This window comes from Mesoplodon bidens (assembly GCF_964165515.1).
Source record: "Mesoplodon bidens genome assembly, chromosome: 2".
In the NCBI taxonomy this organism is placed as follows: Eukaryota; Metazoa; Chordata; class Mammalia; order Artiodactyla; family Ziphiidae; genus Mesoplodon; species Mesoplodon bidens.
In genome coordinates, this window is record NC_138177.1 from 170,326,008 (window position 1) to 170,345,612 (window position 19,605).

Consider the following 19,605-nt stretch of genomic DNA (forward strand, 5'->3'; position numbering starts at 1 on the left):
GATCTTCCCGGACCAGGGCTCGAACCTGTGTCCCCTGCATTGGCAGGCGGATTCTTAACCACTGTGCTACCAGGGAAGCCCCATATTATTGGTATCATTTTGAGGCCCCTGTGGGTTGGGTAGGGAGTGGCTGGCCCCAAGGCCCAGGCCCCATGGCCAGTGTCACACTGAGCCATCCCGACAGGCCCGCTTCCTCGTGGGGCTTTAGCCATCTTGGCCCCCATCCCTCTTTTTCAAGGCATGTCAGCTCCTTCAAGGTGTTTCTGGCTTCTAGATCAGCAAGAAATCCTTCAGAGAAAAGTTAGAGTTGGGGACAGAGCTTGGAGTGGCCATCCGGTGGCAGGGCCTGGGCCTGGCCCCCCAACCTGCAGTGTGAGCTGGAGCTGGTCCCTCCTGCTCAGGCCTGGTTTCCCCAGTTGTACAGCGAGGGGCGGGGCTGGACGTCCTGCCACGGCCTGGACGGGGCCCTCTGTGTGTCATCCTGTTAGAAATGGGTTAGCTCCGAGCCTATAATCACATCTGCCCTGGGAAGAACTAACAGCGTCTCTGTAAATTGAGCTCTAATTGTGGCTTTTACTGGAGTCAGCTGCTCCCCCATTCCCCCCAACCCTGCCCACTGTTCTGAATCAGCGAGGTTATCCCGGCCTGCCCTGCCAGGCCCAGGAATCCCCCAGGATTGTTCTGGCTCCCACTGAGCCAGCGATGGGCCAGGGACTAATGTCCTTCCAGGACCTACTGTGCAGTAGGCTCTGAGCCGGGTGCTTTCCATGCAGTGGACTCCAGGTCATGTGACTACAGCTCTAGGAGGCAGGGGCTACTGGGGCTGTTTTTGCAGAAGGGGAAACTGAGGCACGGGGCAGCGAAGTCACTTGCCCAAGGCCACTCAGCTAGGATGTGGCAGAGTCTGGATATAAACCTAGATCTGTCTGATTCCGAGGCTTTGTTCCCGGCCTGAGGTGGAGGAGACACGCCCCACCCCACCAGGGGCTTCGAGCCCCCCAGCTGATGCTCCTTCCCCACTGGCGTTTGCTGACAAGGTCAGAGGCAGCTCCCCTCCTCAGGCGGGGCGCAGGCCTGTGGTTTCCCTGTTTGTTCTGGAGGTCCCAGCTGCTTCCCCGAGGAGACAGCTAGTGGTTCCCAGGCCACAGCCCCTCGGGCGGAGCCAGACCGCGACTGGCCGGCCTGGGAACACTGCCCGCCAGCCCCACTGGGCTCCACCAGGCCCTGGCGCTGGGTGGTCTGGGCAGGGGCCGGGGAGGGCCTCGATCCTGGCCACGGGGCAGGAGCCACAACTGGTGCCAGACTCGAGGCTGCCCTGCCAGAGACCTGGAAGGGTCCTGAGGCCGGGGATGGCTAAACTGGGGCAAACATTGCCCTGGTGGGGAGCCCAGGAGGGAAGGCCCCAGGCCCCAGTTCTCTCTGAGGACCTCAAGAGAAACATCCACCCCCTTCAGGATTGTCATTTTTGGGTGGCTGCCACTCAACCACTGAGTTGGTTCAGACAGGAGCCCTCCTTAGAGGCTGGTGGAGAAGCCAGGGTTGACAGGTAGAAGACCTAGCATCCAGCCCTGCCCTCCTCTGGACCTCAGTTTCTCCATCTGTACAATGGGCAGGGGTCAGGACTCCATGCTTGACCAGGGCTCCGCCAGCTGGGCAGGCTGTGGTTGTGGGGTGGGCAGCCCAGGCTGGAAGGATCTCAGTTGTTCCCAAAGTCATTTTCAGGGGCTTCTTCTTGTCCCCACCCCCAAGTCTTAAAGCCCCTGCCCACACCTCTGACACAGCGCCCTCTGTTCCCCTCTCCCAGGTGACTGCCTGATGGAGTGGAAAGAGCTCGCATGGGTTTTGGAGTCTGACAGAGCCCAGTTCAAATCCTGGCCACTGGCTCTCTGTGATCTGGGGCACGTTTCATCCTCTCCCTCCCCCATAGCTTTAAATGGCATTGTGACGCTCATCCTTCTACCTCCGGCCTGGGCTCCTCGCCTGAACTCCATCCAGACTCTTTCCCAACTACCTACCAGCATGTCCACTCCAAAGTCCAATGGGCATCTCCAAGCTAACGTGATCCAAACCAACTCTCTATTTTCTCCCCAGATCTGCTCCCCCATATGCATAAATGGCGTTCCACCCAGGTGCTCAGACCCCAAACTGAAGGGGCATCCCTGCTTCTGCTGGTTCCTCCGCTCCCTGCATTCAGCCCGTCAGCAAGCCCGGCTGGCTTTAATTCCCAAACGTGTCTGGATGAAGCCCCTTCCCACCACACTTAGCTAGTCCAAGCCATCACCACCTCCACGCCCAGCAACGGAAAGGCCTCCAGACTGCCCTCCGGCATCTGCTCCTGACCCCTGCATGGGAGCCAGAGCAACCTTTCCATAAGCTGGATTGTGTCGCTCCCTGCATCTAACCTTCCCGTGTGACAGAGGAAGATGCAGGTGCCTATCGTGCCCCACGCAACACAGTTCCTGTCCACCACTCCCACCTCATCCCATCCACTGTCTCCCCTTTCTCTGGGCTCCAGCCACATTGGTTATTTCTGTCCCTCAAATATATTAAGAGTATTCCTGCCCCAGGGTCTTTGCACTTGCTTTATCCTACTTGGAATAATCTTTCCTCCAGCTCTTTGAAAGGCCACCTTCTTACCCACTGGGTCTCAAACCAAATGTCACCTCCTCAGACAAGTCCTCCCTGCCCACCAGCTACAGCAGGGCCCCCAGTCACTCTCTGGACCTTGGTTTTCTTATTTGTAAAATGGGGCCAGTGCCAGTGCCCTACCTAGGAGGGTGGTGAGAGATGGCTGGCGGGGAGGGGGTGCTGAGATGCCAGTGTGAGGCAGGCACTGGGCTCCTGTGTCCTCCTCTCTCACTGGCACCCACAGTCCCAAGGCATGGCTGACCCTGAGCTGGCTGGACCCAGGGTCAGGAGACTGGGAGAACCCCTTGCCCGAGGTGGAAGCTGGGCTCCTCTGCCCGTTTTACTGTGTGACTTCAACTTGGTCTCTGACCCTCTCTGGGCTACCTTCCTCCCTGGCCTGCAGAAGCCAACTCCAGCCCTGAGCTTTGTCTGGGCGACAATGGAAAGAGGTCTGTCCCCAGGAGATCCCTCAGGAGGGGAGGGATCAGGGCAAAAGGCCCATTCAGCACTGAATCTTGCCTTGAGGTTGGATGTCAGGACAGCACCTGTTCATACCCTGAGAACAGGCAGCAGCTGCTCAGGCCTTAGCCCTGGAAGGGCTCTGGGAGAAGAGGGAATGATCACACCTTGAGCCTGTCCGTATCCTGCCCCAGAGCCCTCTTCTCATCCTGACCCAGCCCCCCTCCTCAGGGCACAGCCTCTTAGCTACCACTGTTCCCCAGCCAGGTCACCTGAATGGGCAGGAGGCTGATTACAGGGCCCTCAGCCAGAGTGTTCAAGCCCAGGCTGACCTCAGAGACCCTGGGGCCACCAGCCCTGGCCTGGACAGGGGGAGGGAGGGGGAGGGAGGGGGAGGGAGGGGGAGGGAGGGAGAGGCAGGGGCTCTGCCCGAGGCTGCTGGGCACTCCCCACCGGGACAAGGGCACAGGCCCAAGAGGTCAGGATCTCCTGACTGACGCCGGCAGCCCTGCTCCCTCGAACCTTTGCAGAGTTACAATCCCGACTCCTCCTTTCTGCCCGGTGCGTGATTAGATCCCGCGCTCCGCGGCCGCACTGCCTGCCTTCGTGTCCTTCTCATCTGTTAGTTGTGGGACTTCACAGAAGTTATCAGATTTCTCTCTGCTTCCTTTTCCTCATCTGTAAACCAGAGACAGTAACAGTCCCTGCCCTCTGAGAGTGGTTGGGCGGATAAATGAGTTAAGTGCACTGTGAAGCACTAGGAAGGATGCTGGCCCTCAGGGAGCATCGTGGAAATGTCCACGGCTGTGCCTATAGCCAGTGTTTCCACCACCTCAGCGATTCTAAGCCTCGGTTCCAATCGGCAGGAGGGAGAGCCAGCGCTGGCCGGTGGCGGCCCCCTGCCCCGCCTGCCCCTGCTGGGCTGGTGGGTCATGTGCGTGCCCCCCATCCTGAGGTTGCGGGCAGATGGCTGAGGAGCCACAAAAGAGCCTGGAGCCATGATCAAGGCAGCATCACAAGGAGGCCCCAGGAAGCCACACAGGAACTCGGAAGCCCAAATCCTCTTCTAAGAACTTGATCCCCCACCCCACCCCCAGATCGGCTGGTACTAGATCTTGGTGGGAGGTCTCGGGGTTAGCCACCAGGGCTAATTATAAATGCTGCTGCTTTGGGGATCTCACTACCTAATCGAAGGGCGTCTGTGGCTGATGGGGCTGGGGTTGTTCTCCTTGGAGAGATTAGAGCCTCGGAGGGGCTTGGAGGAGGTGGACTGGGGGTCAGTCAGACCTGGGTTCAACTTGCAGCTGTCACTTACAAGCCATGGAACAGGTCCCTGTGCCCTGCCAAGCCTCAACTTTCTAACCTGTAAAATGGGGATGATATTGTCCAGCTCACAGGATGGTGGTGGGGTATGTGGATGTGTCTAGCATCTGGGGATGCTACTAACCATCCTACAACTTCACTGCCATGTCTTGGGTGCTTAGTAGGGCGTGCGGTGCATTGTAGGTCCCCTGCTCCCTCCTGCCTTCAGTCTCAGAGCAGTAAGTTTGCTGACAATCTATCCACCTACATGCTGGTCCAGTTTCCTTCTTTACGAACAGGACTGAGACTCTCAGGCACAGGTTTGGGGACTGCTTCCTCCTCCCCACCTCCATGACCCCAGCTTCACTTGCCTGGCCTCTTGCAGCAGACTCCTTGTTGGTTTCCCAGCCTCTAATTCTTCTCAAAGCTGCCCTCAAAGCTGGCAGCCAAGATGATCTTTCAAAAATGATGCTCACGCCCCAGCTCCAGAATCTTCCATGGCTCCCCAGGGTCTTCAAGGTCAACCCCCGGCTTCTTGGAATGGCATTTGAGGCCCTCCTGCCCATCTTTCCCACAGCATTTCCTCTGAATTCCCCTCTGTAGCCTCATGCCTGCCTCAGTCCTCCTCGCCTTGTCAAGCCCCAGTTCATTCTTTGCCTTCTGTCTCTGTGCCCACCCCACTTGTGCCCCCAGCTGGTTAGGTGCCCCCTCCATGCCCCCACAGTTCCTTGCCTCCCCACCACCCTGGGATTCCCTCTGGTGGTCTCTGCCATGAGATATGAACTTCCTGAGGACGGAGCCTTGGGTCTGTTCGCAGTTGTCTCCCAGGCATGGCCCAGGCTGTGGCCCAGAATAAGGCAGGGGCAACAAGCTCAGTCTCCACAACGACCAGACAGGTAACACCAGTCAAGAGGGGCTTTGCATAAGGGTACAGGGAACCCTGGGGACTGAGGCAAACAGGAGAGGTACCCCCAAGATGGGCAGCCGTCTCTCAGCTCCAGCTGACTACTGCCCTGCAGAAATGTGGGGCAGTGCCAGCACACCTTCCAATTTTTCAAAAAAAGCCAGAAATCCAAATCTTTTGTGCAAGTTCCCAATGTTCTGAAACACTGTGAGGATACTCAGTGACGTCTGGGGAGCATGTGAGTTGGAAGGTGCCCTGAGCATAAGCGAAGCTGAGACGAGACAACCCAAGCTTCCTACACCCCTTCCTTTCTGTGGAGCAAAGGTGCTCACTGTTGAGTGGGGTGGGGGGCAGCGATTGTGTCCCCTAGAAATCTAGTGAGGAGGGGCTGGGAATGTTGCTAACCATCCTACAATGCACAGGACAGTCCTCACAACAGAGAAGCACCCAGCCCCAAGTGCCGGTAGTGCCTCGGTTGAGAACCTGCTAGAGTTATTGGTGGGAAACAGCCACTCAGCTGAAGACTACATTTCCCAGCCCCCTTTGTATTTGATGGGATCATGTGACTAGTTCTCACCAATGCACTGTGAGTAGAAGGGACATATGTTACTTCCAGGAAGAAGTGGTTAAAAAGTGGGTCCCTCCCACTCTCCTCATTGGTGAGCTGGTCAGATAGACGTTCTGGTTAGATAGAACATCTGGAACTTAGAGGACAGCAGAGCCACATAGTGGAAAGAAACTGGGTCCCAGGCACCTGGCCAGAGGCACCACCAGATGTTTGAGATAGAAATAAACTCTTATTGTGTTAAGTTCTAGATTTCTCTTTAACAGATGACAGGGTTATCTGGATGACTAGAAGAGGATTTGTCAGCTTAGCTTCAGTCTTCCTCCCCGAGAAAGCATCTTACTGTCACCCTTAGCTTCTAGTTCTGCGGGTGGATGGGTGGAGCTGGGACCTCTGCCTGGACCCCTGGCCTGGATTAGGACTCAGAGCCACCAACAGTTAGAGTAAAGGGGTGATGAGTGATGTGAAGGTGTGGGGTCCAGCCTGGGTGTGGGAGGCATGGGGAAGACTCTGGAGCAGTGGCACCTGAGCATCCTTGATTATTCTTGAAGCAGACATCAGCCCACAGCCTGGACTCATGGCAGGAGGAGCTCCTTGTTTCTCATGGGATCCTAAAGGCTCAGTATGTGTTCAGCATGGTGCTGGGACTGTACATTCAGATGCAGGAATGGAACATCAGCGAAGTTAAAGAACTCTCCTGAGTGCATAGAAACGAGAAAGTGATGGAGCAGAGACAGGAACCCCTATCTCTCTGACTCACAGCCCATGCTTTTGAACCACATACCAAAGTTTAACAGATATGATGGTGCTTTGTTTGTATCCTTTAAGCATTTACTGTTCTAGCACATGCTTGGGAGCTTTGTCTCAGCCCTTCCAGGGGCAGGTTGGAAGGGCCAGGGTGTTCATTTTCCTGGGAGCAGCCCTTAGCCAATGAGGGATTAGAGCTGGAGAATAAATACCCTGGCTCCCTCGCCCCACAGTGGTATAACTCTGAGATACATCTTCTACACAGTTTCCTGGAGGCCCACAGTGGGACTGAGCCCTAGTTGTCCAGAATGGTAACCTGCTTAATAACATATCCTTCCCTTTCCATGCTGACTTCCCCACTCTGCCTGGTTGCTTTCTGGGTTCCTTTTATAAACTAGCTGTACTCAGATCCTTGTCACAGAGTCTGCCTCTGGAAAACCCAACCTAAGACACAAAGGATGGTTTGCATACCCCAGAGACATGTAAATTGATTTTGGGTGGTACTAGCGAACATTTTTAAAATTTATTTTTGGCTGCGTTGGGTCTTTGTTGCTGCACATGGGCTTTCTCTAGTTGTGGCAAGCGGGGGCTACTCTTTGTTGCGGTGCGTGGGCTTCTCATTGCAGTGGCTTCTCTTGTTGCGGAGCACGGGCTCTAGGCACGCGGGCTTCAGTAGTTGTGGCTCGCCAGCTCAGTAGTTGTGGCACACGGGCTTAGTTGCTCCACGGCACGTGGGATCTTCCTGGACCAGGGCTCGAAACTGTGTCCCCTGCATTGACAGGCAGATTCTTAACCACTGTGCCACCAGGGAAGTCCCTGGCGAACTTTTAAAAACACACTGCTTAAATGTGAATTTAAAGAAGTGTTTAGAGGGACTCCAGGGGGTAAAGACTCTGTGCTCCCAGTGCAGGGGATGTGGGTTTGATCCCTGGTCAGGGAACTAGATCCTGCATGTATGCCACAACTAAGAGTTTGCATGCCCCAACTAAGAAGTCCGCATGCCACAACTAAGGATCCTGCATGCCGCCAACTAAGACCTGGTGCAGCCAAAATAAATTTTAAAAAAGAAAAAGAGAAGTGTTTAGGAAATGACAGTACAGAGATATGACAAAAATTATGAAGATGGTATGAGAATAACAAATGAAAATGCTGTAATGTACAGTTGAAGATGAGGTGTCTGTCCTGGCGAGAATGTAGGCAGTAGTTTAATTTGTTATCCCAGCATCAGCTCAGCTGTGCTTCCCTTTTTGCCAGGACTGCTACGAAACTCAAAGAGAAATCTGCTCAGCTGCATTTTCATTCTTGAAGGATGTCTGCTTCTGACATACAACTTCTCATCTTTCCAAGTTCATATTTAACTGGCCCCTGTTATGAGTCATTAGTACTGGCTGCCTCAGAGCCTGGTTGGCAGGGGGTTGGAAATGCATTATAAATAAATAAAGGGTGTCATTAAGTATGGGAACTTTGTAATCAAATTCCAGCTCCACAACCTGAGGGACCTTGGGCACTCACATCACCTCCTGCACCCTTGGCTTCATCATCTAGAAATGTGGATGATGGAGGCCTACTTCCTAGTGAGGATTAAATGAACTGAATGCATACAAGCATCAAGCACAGAGATTGGCAGATGGCAAATGATCAATATTCATTGTTAGGATTAGTATCATTATTGGGACTTTGATTCTAATTGAGGAAAGAGGAGCAAACTTGGGGAACTCTGTATACCCCCAATATCAGGTGTAATCTTGAGTCTGGTACCCAGGCTTGACAATTAGGAATGGAAAAATCACAATCATCTAGGCTGAAGCTCTGTGAGGGCAACCACTAAATTCTTAGGACCTAGTACAGTGCCTGGCTCAGACTCAATGCTTATTGAGTGAATGAATGGAGGAACAGCTACAATGGGCCAGGGTGGGCAGTTGTTTGTGGGTGCCATGCAGCAAGGGTGTCCCGGTGCTCTTGAAGGCCTTCCTGCCGTGGGTTTCGGGGCACAGAGGCAGTCTTCTTTAATCCTCATGGCAACCCCAGAGTGGACTGTCTCCCATTTTACAGATAAGAAAATGGAGAGGCAGAGACACAAAGGACTTTGTCCAAAGTCATCCAGGTAATGAGCGGTGAAGTCCCCAGGTCAGCAGGAGACCCCTTTCTCCCCGTCCAACCCCACCTGTGCTCCTGGGCCCTGAGTCCAGTTCTTCCCAGAGAAATGATCTTATTTCAGTCTCTTCCTCACTGACCCCAAAGACTCAGTCCTGTCCTCAGAAATATTTGGAAAGTTTTATTTAAATGTTTTGTGTTCCCTTTTAACCAACATCAAAAAGAGAAAAATTTTGGGCTGTTCCAAACAGGAGAGTCACTTCAGAGAGGAGCTGGCACGTGTGTTCAGAGCTGGGAAGTGTCTGCTTTGCCAGGCTGCCCTTCCCAGCCTGGGCCACCCTGGGCTGGACGGCCAGTCCCAGGAGCTGACTTCCTGGGAGCCCCAGGCGGCCTTGGAATGAGTGAGTGAGCAAACCCCCATCCTGAGGAGGAGGACTTGGTCTCCCCTGCAGTTAGGACTGGGCTTGGGGACACGGACATGAGTCTGGTGGGCCTGGTGGGTTCCAGAGGGAAGGCGAGGGGAGTGGGAGGGATGTTCCGGAATGTTCTGTAGAAGCTCCAAGGCCTCTGGGTCTGGAGAAATATGTCTGCTAGAAAAATAAGATGCTTTGAGAAGTTCTGCAGTCTATGCTCTCTGCCTGCCCAAGAGAAACCTACCCTGTTGGCCAAAGGGGCAGCGGGTGGGGGCAGAGGCTGGAGGCCAGCAACTGGTGGAGGTTTCCAGAGGGGAGCGAGGTGGGCAGCAGGCAGACTTTGGTTTCCTGGGTCCCCTTTCTGGCAGCTGCAGAGGCTGTGGAGGCCTCTGCCTCCCGCCCCTTGAGGTGTGGGCTGCCGGGGAGTGGGCAGCACTGGGAGAGGGAGGCCAGCCATCTGTCGTGGGCTGGTAGATGCCCAGGCCCTGGGCCCTCAGAACAGGATGGCCAGGGGGAGCAGGGCCAGCAGGAACAGCAGAGGGCCTGGGGAGGGGCTGCCTGACAAGCTGGCAGAGGCACAGTGGTCGCGGTTGGCACCGATGCAGGCTGCATAAGCCATCACGTGGGGGATGTAGTTCTGCTCGTGGACGCCGTGCAGCAGGTGTGCCATGGGGCCCTTGGCGAAGACGGCTACGTCCTCCCCGCCATGGGTCTCGTGGCGCAGGGGCACGGCGGACTGTGCCTGGTAGTTGTTGTGAGCTGCGGGCCAGAAGAAACACTTGCTGAGAGCCTACCAGGGGGGGCCTGGCACTATGCAGTAGCTTCCCTGTGCCCCTTCCAGGTTGGCTTGAATGCCCCTATTTTATAGAAGAGGAAACTGAGGCTCACTGGAGGGAAGTCGTTTCGCACCAGGCCACAGGATTTGGGCCTGAGTCTGTTCTGACACAGAAGCCTGCACTCTCAACCCTCAGACCTCATCCGATTAGAATGAGGATTAGAAGGGAAGAGTCAACCCAGGAGAGCCTCTTACCATTGGCTGTGCCATTAGGCCCCCAGGGACCCCTGGGGACATCATGAACAAACATCCAACAATATGGAATTGGATAAGCAGACTGGGAAGACTCACACACTGGAATATTATACAGCCAGTAAAAATGACAGTGTAACATAGCAAGCACCTGCACGTGCCAGGCACCATGCTAAGCTCATCAGATCTATCTAGTCCTTTAGACAAACTTAGGAGGTAGATATGGAGGAAACGGAAGCTGAGGAAGGTGAAGTTATTTGCCCAAGGTCACAGAGCTGCTAGATTTTAGGAGGGATTTAAATTAATGTTGTTCTGACTCAAGTCCTGGCTATTCTGAGACAAACCACCCCCCCAGCCTTAACCACAGGACTACACGGTTTCCAAGCTCATCCCTAAAGGGGTGCCCTGTCCCCTCCCAGCTCTGGGCCTTGCAGTCTTACCGTAGTCCACCATGGAGACATTCTCTCGCTCACCACCCACCACCTTGTAGCCAGGCCCGTTGCCGTACAGGATGGAAGTGAAAGGCTTCTTGTCTGTGTCACTCACCATGGGAGCCAGACCTGCACAGGGAGGCACTGGTCCAGGGGTCATGTTGGAGTACAGTCCCCAGCCCCCAGCTTGGCAACCCCTGGGTCCCGTTTCAAGGAAGCCGCCTCCCAAACCCAACTTATTTCCAACCAGCCATCCTTCAGTTTTCACTGTGCCCACATCCTCCCATCTGTTGGTCTGTCCTTCCATCCTTCCATCCATCCATCCATCCTCTCCTCTCCCCTGTCCATTAATCCATTCTCCCTTCTCATTTTTCTACCCATCCATCATCCAGGTGGCCACCCATACACCCACCCAGGCATCACTTCACTCCATCCCCCATCATGTGTTCCCCCACCTGTCAGTGACTTCTCCTCCCTACCCAATTCTGAGTCTCACACGTGCCAGGCCCTGGGCTTGCCAGATCTCCCACCCCACTCCTGCTCCCAGAGGGAAGACCCTGGGAGTGCCCAGTGCCCACCCCAATGGAGGCCCACCTACCAAAAATAGAGTTGCCACGGGGGGTGTACCCGCCAAAGGTAAAGACGTGGGAGTGGTCAGCGGTGACAACGGTCAGCGTGTCTTCCACGGAGGTCATGGTGCCTGCCTGCCCGATTGCCCGGTCCATCTCCACCGCCTCGTGCAGTGCCTGCTTGGCTTTGCCCTCATGGTGCCCGTGGTCAATCCTTCCCCCTTGGGACACCAAGGCAAAGGCCTCCAGTGAGGGGGCGGGGAAGGAGATCTGACCCCCAATTCCTATCCCGTGATGGCCAGGGGATTCCCCTGGGCCAGGCACCACACGAGGCATTTGACACAGCCATTCGACCTTCACAGTACCTCAGAAGGCGAGTTGTTGGACCCCAGGCCCACGCATGAGAGTGCAAAGCCAGGGTTTAAAGCAGATCCACCACCCCACTCTGCTCCCAGCACTGCTTCTTCAGCTGCTTGGTGGCCCTGAAGACCTCGGAGAGGTAGGGAAGGGACCCAACATGCCTGAATGGCTACTAGGTGCCAGGCATCATAAGCTGATGTCTTGTTTCCCTTTCACAACAACCGTGGGCAGAGATGGGTATGATTAGCCCCGTTTACAGATGGAGCACCTGAGGCCGGGAGTGGGAAGTGATGTGTCCAAGGTGGGATCTGCTAGGATTTGAATTCAGGTGTGACTCACTGTAAAGCCCTGTTTTTCCATCTCCGCTTTGAATACATCCCCTCCGAGGGTAAAGCACGCTCCTAAAGGGGAAAAACCCTCCATGCCTGGGCAGAGCCTACAGCAGCCTTCCATAAAGGCTTGGGGAAGCCTGCACCTCATGCCACCTCCCCCAGATGAGCACAGGAGGCCTGGCGCTAAGCCTGGATTAAAGGTCACGGCTAAGGCTGTGCGACTTCAGAGAACACCTTCCATCTCAAACAGGAAGACGATGCCTGGTGGACACTCCCAACTCTGAGGGTCCTGAGCCTGGGCGCCTGGCCGCCATCCTTCCTGCGAGCCTGGGCCTCACCACTCTGGCCCGGCAGGCTGGCAGGGTGGGTCCCTCCTTTGTTGTGGCTCTGGGAGCAGCTGGTCTGGCAGGCCTAGTCTTGGCCCCGCTCACAAAGAGTACCGCTCCCGGGGGAGCCCGTGCTCACCACCACTGGTTCCTGGCTGGTTCTTCGGCATCAGAGGCCCGTTCAGGGCCAGGCCGAGACCGCCGTGCTTGAGTGGGAACCCCGGGGCTTGGCAAGAAAGCCGCCGAGTTGGGCTGGCGGCCGCTGGCCTCTGGAGGGTGGAGGGGCCTGAGCGTGTGCGTGTGTGCGGTGAGAGGATGTGTGCAAATACGTCCGTGTGTGTGTGTCCATTTAGAACATGGAAGACAATAGTTGTTAGAACCTTGGAAGATTCCAGAAACTTTATCATTTCCTCTCACTTCCTATTGTGATTGACGTCGCTACTGTGTAGTCATAATAATGATAATAACAAACATCAAGGATTTATTCTCTTTTGGGCCCTGTTCCAAGTACATTATGTCTCTGAACTCAATGGATGCTAATAGCCCTTCTTGGAGAGGGGGACTATTTTTGGCCTCATTTTACAGAAAGGTACAGGTAGAGGTCACAGAGGCAGTGGGGGGCAGCATCAGGACAATGACTCCAGGGCCTCACAACAGTGCGGGGACACCCCCGGAATGTCGGCATACAGCACCGCTGCCTCCTGAAGGGTCTGGCTCTCCCAACCCAGGGGACCCCAGGATATACCAGGGCCCACCCTGGGCCTTCTCCTCTCTGACCTTGTTCCCACACGGGCCCAGTAACATCAGAGGCCTGCTGTCCAGCTGCGAGGGTTCCTACAGACCGAGGACCCTGGGCCGGCGTCCTACAGAGGAGGACCCTGGGCCAGCGTCCTTGGGCCCAGCCAGGCAGCTGCTAAGAGCACATTTGTCTACCGGGGCCTGCTGATTTGTCTTTTGGGAGGAATGAAGCTGAGGGGCCTGCGCACCCCTCCAGAGCCAGGCCTTAGGGAGGTATTTCCAAAAGGAAGAAACTTGCCTCCTCTCTCAGGAAGCCTTCCTGGACTAGTAAGCCAGATGCGCCATCTCCACGCCCAGAGGAGAGCTGCTTGTTGGGCTGGGAACTTCAGCACCGCCCCCTTTTCCCCCCCTCCCTCCACAACCCATCTCCCTAAAGGAATCTCCCTGCTCATCCCCAAACTGGACAGTTCTCTCTGAGAGCTGGACCGCCCTACCCCTGAACCCATCTGGAAGCTCCCAGGGAAGTGGCCCTGCAGTCAGGCCCTGGACCCCTACCTTCCACCAGCAAGAAGAAGCCTTTGGGGTTCTTGCTCAGGATCTTGATGGCCATCTCCACCATCTCGGAGAGTGAAGGGTCAGTCACGTTGTTCCTGTTGAGCTCATACTGCATGTCCCCTGGCTCAAAGAGACCTGAGGAAGACCCGGGAGGATGAGGGTGTCTCAGGGAGCACAGGCTCCCCACACACAGCTTGGGGGTAAAGTGGGGGGATGGAAGCTCATCTGGGTGGCTCTTGCAGGCCTGACTTGTGCCAGGTGCTTTGGGCGTGCTTCCTTTCATCTTCTTAGCCACGCCATGGTGAGAGGGACTACCGCGTCCATTTCACAGAGGAGGAGACTGAGCCTCAGGTGTTTAGTACCTTGCTATTTTCAGCTGCTAAGTGGGAGACCTGGGACTGCGATCCATCAGCCCACCCTGAGCCCATAGAGCCCTGGACATGGCAGAGGACTGTGTCCTGGCCTCGACAAGGCAGCCTGGGTGTGTATTTACATGTCATTTACAGGTCAGGCTTGAAGGGCTCAGTGCCCTGTGCAGTGAAACAGAAGAAGGGTTGGGGTCACTGTCCCTTCTGTTCACCGAGCTCCGTTTTTTCCCTTGTGAAGTAAGGAGAGTGATCCATTTCTTACCCATGTCACACGATTCCACAGGTACTGGGTTGGTGTTTCCAGTTCTGGATGTCCTTCCAGAACACCTTGCCCTTCCATGAGTGCATGCAGCCAAGCAAGAGCTCCAGTTAACAGAGTGCTTACTCTGTGCCACACGCTGTCCTATGTGCTTTGGAAGCACTTAGGCGCCAGTCTCTGAGATGGTGCCCAATAATCCTCCCTCCTGGAATTCATGCCCGTGTGTGCCCCTCCCTCACTGACTAGGGCTAGCCGGTGTATCCAACAGAACACTGTAGAAATGATGGTGTGTGACTTCCAGGCCAGGGCATAACACATTGTGGCCTCGGCCTTGCATACTCTTACATTTCTGGGGGAAGCCAGCTGCCACGTTGTAAGGACACTCAAGCAACTCAATGGAGAGATTCATGTGGCAAGGAGCTGAGGCCTCCTGCCAACAGCCTGCACCAAGTTATGAGCCATATGAGTGGGCCACCTTGGAAGCCACAGCCCCAGACAAGTCTTCAGATGACTGCAAGCTCACGAGAGACCCAGCTAAATCACTCGCAAGCTCCTGACCCAGAGAAACTGCGAAGGAATAAACTGTTCAACAATCATTATAAATAAAACAACTTTACAGTTGTTTTAAACTGTAAAGTTTTGGGATAATTTGTTATGCAGCAACAGGTAACATATATTAGCTCACTTAATCCTCATGACAACCCTGAGGTAGGCCCTATTGTTATCCCCATTTTACGGAGGATTCATTATCCTTATTTTATAGAAAACTGTGGCACAGAGAGGAGAAATCACTTGCCCAAGGTTGCACAGCTCATGGGTGGTAGGAGCTGCATTTGAACCCAGCACTCTGGCTCTAAGATCCATGAACAGAACTTTCTTGCTCCATGGGTACATGCATAACTACACAGCCAGTGTGGGGTATGGGGTGTGTGCTGTGTGACCCAGGCAAGTAGAGAGCTGTGTGTGTATCTGAGGGATCCTCCAGGTGCCCAGCTCTAAGCCCGTAATTTCCAGTGACACACCCAGGACCCAGGGGCTGTGCTCCTTGAGAAAGATTTGCAGGAGGTTTTGCCACCACTTGCTTGGCCCAATAGCCAGAAGGGAAAGAGGACCCAGATGTCTGCATGGTGGCACTCAGGGTCTCATTCCACCTGGCCTGGAGCCACCCCCTGGCCCCACACCTGTTTCCCACTCCCTGGGGAAATGGGGGCACCTCCCCCCCACCCCCAGTCAAGACCACTGGCGACAATCTAGCTGGCTTCTGCCCTGGCAACACAGCAGGGCTGGCTCTAGGTCCCCTTGCTCCTCAGTCTAGGATCTGTTTAAGTCCCAGCTCCAGCCAGGGTTCAAACTCACCTGGGCCCTAATTCTAACCGGCTGTGTGGCATGCCAGAAGTCGTTTCCTTTCTCTGAGCTTTGTTTCCCTTTGTGCTCAATGGAGCTATTCACCCTGCACAGCCAGCAGATTTCAGGTCTAATTCTATGAACCAGAACCCCTCCCTCACCCCTCCCAGACCCTGGAGCCTGAGGGCAAAGGTCCCTAAGTAACGGGGGCAGCCTGGGACCACGTCCCCGGGCCACCCAGCTGGATGCCCACTCCACCCGCCTCCACTTACCCAAGAGGTAGTCCACGGTGTAGGGGTCGAGGGCCAGGAGTTCGGTGCGGTTCCAGATATAGTGAGAGTGCTGGGAAGGAGGGCGGTGTCAGCCATGCGGGGCTGGGGAAGTCGGAAGGACTAACCCCAGCTGGTCTCAGAGTCTGCGGCATGTACTGCTTCTCTTCAGGCATTTAAAATTCCTCCCCAAAGACCTACCATCCCTGCCTTCAAGAAATGGCAAATAGGGCTTCCCTGGTGGTGCAGTGGTTGAGAATCCGCCTGCCGATGCAGGGGACACGGGTTCGTGCCCCGGTCCGGGAAGATCCCACATGCCGCAGAGCGGCTGGGCCCGTGGGCCATGGCCATTGAGCCTGCGCGTCCAGAGCCTGTGCTCTGCAGCGGGAGAGGCCGCAACAGTGAGAGGCCCGCGTACCGCAAAAAAAAAAAAAAAAAAAAAAGAAAAAGAAAGAAATGGCAAATAAATGGGAAATTTTAATGCAGGGAGATGAGAATTTGGAGACCAGAGACCACTGTGAGCCTTGAGGCAGGATCAGAGAGCTTCCTGATGTCCTAATGGGGCCTTGAAGGACAAGCAGGAATTGATCAGCCTGGGGTCAGGGAGTAGGGTTCCAAGCACGGGGAGGGATCAGGGAGCAAAGAGGGAGGCGCAGATCACAGGCGGCCTGAGTGCCCGCTGAGAGGTATGGGCTCTGTGTCTTCGGAGAGCTGTGGGGAGCCAGGGAGGAAGCAAAGCCCTAGCTCTGCGCTGGGGACCCCATCCAAGGGGGAGATAAAGGAAGTGCTGCTTCCCCAGGGCAGAGAGGCCATGGGAAGGGGCTGGCCAGCCTGCCTGGTGATGGCACCATTCAGGCCTAGACTGGGGGGTCCCGAACCACCAGGAATCAGCTGTGTGTCCGTTAGAGAGCCCCTTGCCTTCTCTGGCCAATGGCATTGGGATCAGAGGTTTCTGAACCTCAGGGGCTGCTTTGGGAAGCAGGGTGGGAAGGCTAAGAAAGTGGAGCTCCCCTCCTTCACTGAGATGATTCTCCTATGTCATGTCATTTGTCCCTCACATCACCCATACAAGGTAGGTCCTGTATTCTCATTTTACGGATGAGGACACTGAGACACACAGATTAACCCACACTACGGCATGATTTGCGAAGAATGTGTGGCTTATCTGAAACCTCAAAGTGATACCCTGTTCGGTCCAGTGATGTGGGCGTTTCTCTCCCTCTTGGTGTCTAGACTGAGCTCCAGGGTAAGCCCCCTGCCTGGGCAAGAAGAATTATAAGCTCTGGTCCCATGTTCCAAGTAGAGAAACTGAGGCTGGGGGTGGCGGTGTCTCTCTGACTCGGGCTGGGATGGGGCTCTGGTCCAGCCTGAGCTGACTCAGGAGTGGGAAAGGTTCAAAGCAGCTCAGTCCCACCCCTACCAGCCCCGGGGGGCTGTTCCCCAGCCCCTACCCCCCACCTTGCTCTTGGCCCAGCCCTATCCCACAAGGCCTCCCCGGGGGCCAGTGCTGGAACCCTCAGAAACCCAACCCCAGAGTGACATCAAAGTGGCTGCTAGGCTGCTTCCCACTGTCTTCAGCCCTGACCGCAGTCATTTCCAGACCCCAGATGTCCCAGGCCCAGCGGCCGGCAGACGGATTTTAAGGGCCAGAGCTGCTCCAGGGAGCCAGCGCCCAGGTCTTCCCACGCTCCAGCAGGCCAGCACGTGCCCAGCCCGGCCCCTCCCTGCCACCTCTGCCTGCAAGACCCTCCCAATATTGCCTCCTCCCCCTCCTCCCCCTTGTCAGGGCTTCTCAGCCCCACCCTTGTGGTCTGTCCCCTCTGGGTTCCCGTAGCTCCTGGGCGTCTCCCATCCAAGCACACAGCATTCCACGTTTCCTTAACTATCTGACTAATCCTTTGGGCCTCATGCCTAGCCAGGGGCCCTGCACACAGTAGGGTACAGGTGGACTGAATGTCTTTGCCCTGCACACAGTAGGGGTGCAGGTGGACTGAATGTCTCTGCAGGTTATTCCTTGGCCCACCTTCCTCCTTACTGCCTGAAGGTATTTCACTGTGGTCTTGAAGGAAGGAATTGATGGGCACCTACTATGTGCCATTCATATATCTGTAAGGCCCTCGGAGCCCGTTGAGGTAAGAATTATGACCCCATTCTACAGAAATGAACACGGATTCAGAGAGGGCTCCCGCAGCCCTGCCCACTGCAGGCGTACCCTGCAGCCATCAGGCCCCCTGACAGGCTACCTTGTGTTTCGGTTTGAAGCTCTTCCAGATGTCGATGAGGTTCAGGCCGTCCAGCCTCGTGCCCCTGGCCTTCTCGTCCATCTCATACTCCACATCAGTTCTATTCTTGGGGAACATGTACTTCCGGCCGCCCCCCATGATCACCTAAAGGGGACACAGCCATGAGGAGCCCAGGGCGCCATGACATCCAGAGGCTCCAGAGGCCCCGCCTGGAGACCTGGGCTCCTGGAGGCCCGGCCGGTGGAGTGGAAACTTCTCCAGCATGGCGAGTCCTGGCTCCAGTCCACCCTGCCCTCCCCGAGCCTCCACTTCTCCAGCTCGGGGGCAGGGATGAAATCACGAGGCTATTGGGACTGTGATTTGGGCTTCTGGGTGAAATATTGGAGCTAACCTCCCTTATTCCGCTTTCCAGAAGCCCGATGCATAACTTGGGCTTCTGTGAGAATAATACCATTTACAGAGTGTGTGTCAGGTACTAAGGACTTGAGATGCATGATCTTATTCAACGTCATACCGAGGCTGTAAGGGAACCCGTGTCACCTGTTTTCCAAATAAAGAAATGGGTGTAGAAATGTGATTTCTTTTCCATAAGGCCACACGGCCAGTGAGGGGCAGAGCCAGGATTCAAACCCGAGGCTCCTCCAGCCCCGGCACCAGGGCCCTGCGGCGTCCATGGAGCTGAGGATGGGGACTCTGAGAGCCTCCTCCCCCCACAGCCAGGGAGGTCTTGGGGCAGCCCAGCTGGCAGCCTGGCAAACAGCGGGCCAGTACCCACGTCTGTGTAGTCACCGCCAGGCTAATTTTACCCACTGTGCTGACCCGCTTGGGCAGACGGACACGGGACTGTTTGTTTTCCTGGGGAGTCCATGTTTGAAGTCCTGGCTATTTTTAAAACGGGGGCCGAGAGCATAATAGCCGCCGCCTGCAGGGACCACCACACCGGTGTCCTCCTGTCACCGTGGGCGTCAGCCCAGGCCGCTGCCCCTGGCTGACACCTTGGGAGAGCAGACCCAGTGACGGCTGGCCTCAGATCCACTGTCCTGGGACTGGCATTTCATGGGCATCTTTCTCAACCTTCCATTCCAGCTCCCTCCTCAGAACCCAGGCTCCACAGGGTGGAGGGGGAGCCAGGAGTCCAGGCCGGTGGTACAGGTGGTACAGGTGAGGGGTACACGCTGGCCCCAGGACCAGCCTGGATCCTGGGGAACCAGAAAGAGCTCTGAAGTCAGACTTGGGTTTGAATCTTGACTCTACTGCATCTTGACCAAGGGCTTGTCACTTAAGCTCTCTGCACCTCAGTTTCCTCAACTATAAAATGGAAGTAACGCCCACGCACAGGACTGTCCCAGCCACTGGACTGTCCCAGGAGGAAATGCAGTGACGCAGTGCAGTCCCGGCACCTGGGGCTGGCCTCCCGTGGAAGGTATTCTCAACGGCCAGAAGTAGTAGAGATCCAAGTAGTTCCAAGTTCCTCACTGCCAGCTCCAGCCAGGAGCTCTGGGGGCAGGGCAGGCTGTTAAAAAAGGAGAAGGGGACCCAGGGTCACGGGCCCCCCGCCCCCCCAAATGGTTCCCACAGAACCTGACCCCTTGGCATTTTCAGAATGGAAAATGAAGCCCCCAATCTTCTTGCCTAGAGCCTCATCATTTCCAGCCCCAGCAGGCACTTCACA

General features: G+C 55.6%; 1 protein-coding gene across 3 annotated transcripts in view; it reads right to left on the reverse strand.

The window, feature by feature from the left end:
• Positions 1-8,865: 8,865 nt before the first annotated feature.
• ALPL (alkaline phosphatase, biomineralization associated) overlaps positions 8,866-19,605 on the reverse strand; it is a 59,243-nt gene continuing 48,503 nt past the window's right edge. For all 3 annotated transcript variants that reach the window (XM_081220740.1, XM_081220741.1, XM_081220742.1), the window contains 6 exons: positions 17,934-18,077; positions 15,694-15,763; positions 13,451-13,585; positions 11,169-11,360; positions 10,580-10,699; positions 8,866-9,871 (listed from right to left, as the gene is read on the reverse strand). In XM_081220740.1, the coding sequence (XP_081076866.1) occupies positions 9,606-9,871; positions 10,580-10,699; positions 11,169-11,360; positions 13,451-13,585; positions 15,694-15,763; positions 17,934-18,077 (927 nt within the window). In that variant the 3' untranslated portion in view covers positions 8,866-9,605. The remainder of the gene's footprint in view (positions 9,872-10,579; positions 10,700-11,168; positions 11,361-13,450; positions 13,586-15,693; positions 15,764-17,933; positions 18,078-19,605) is intronic.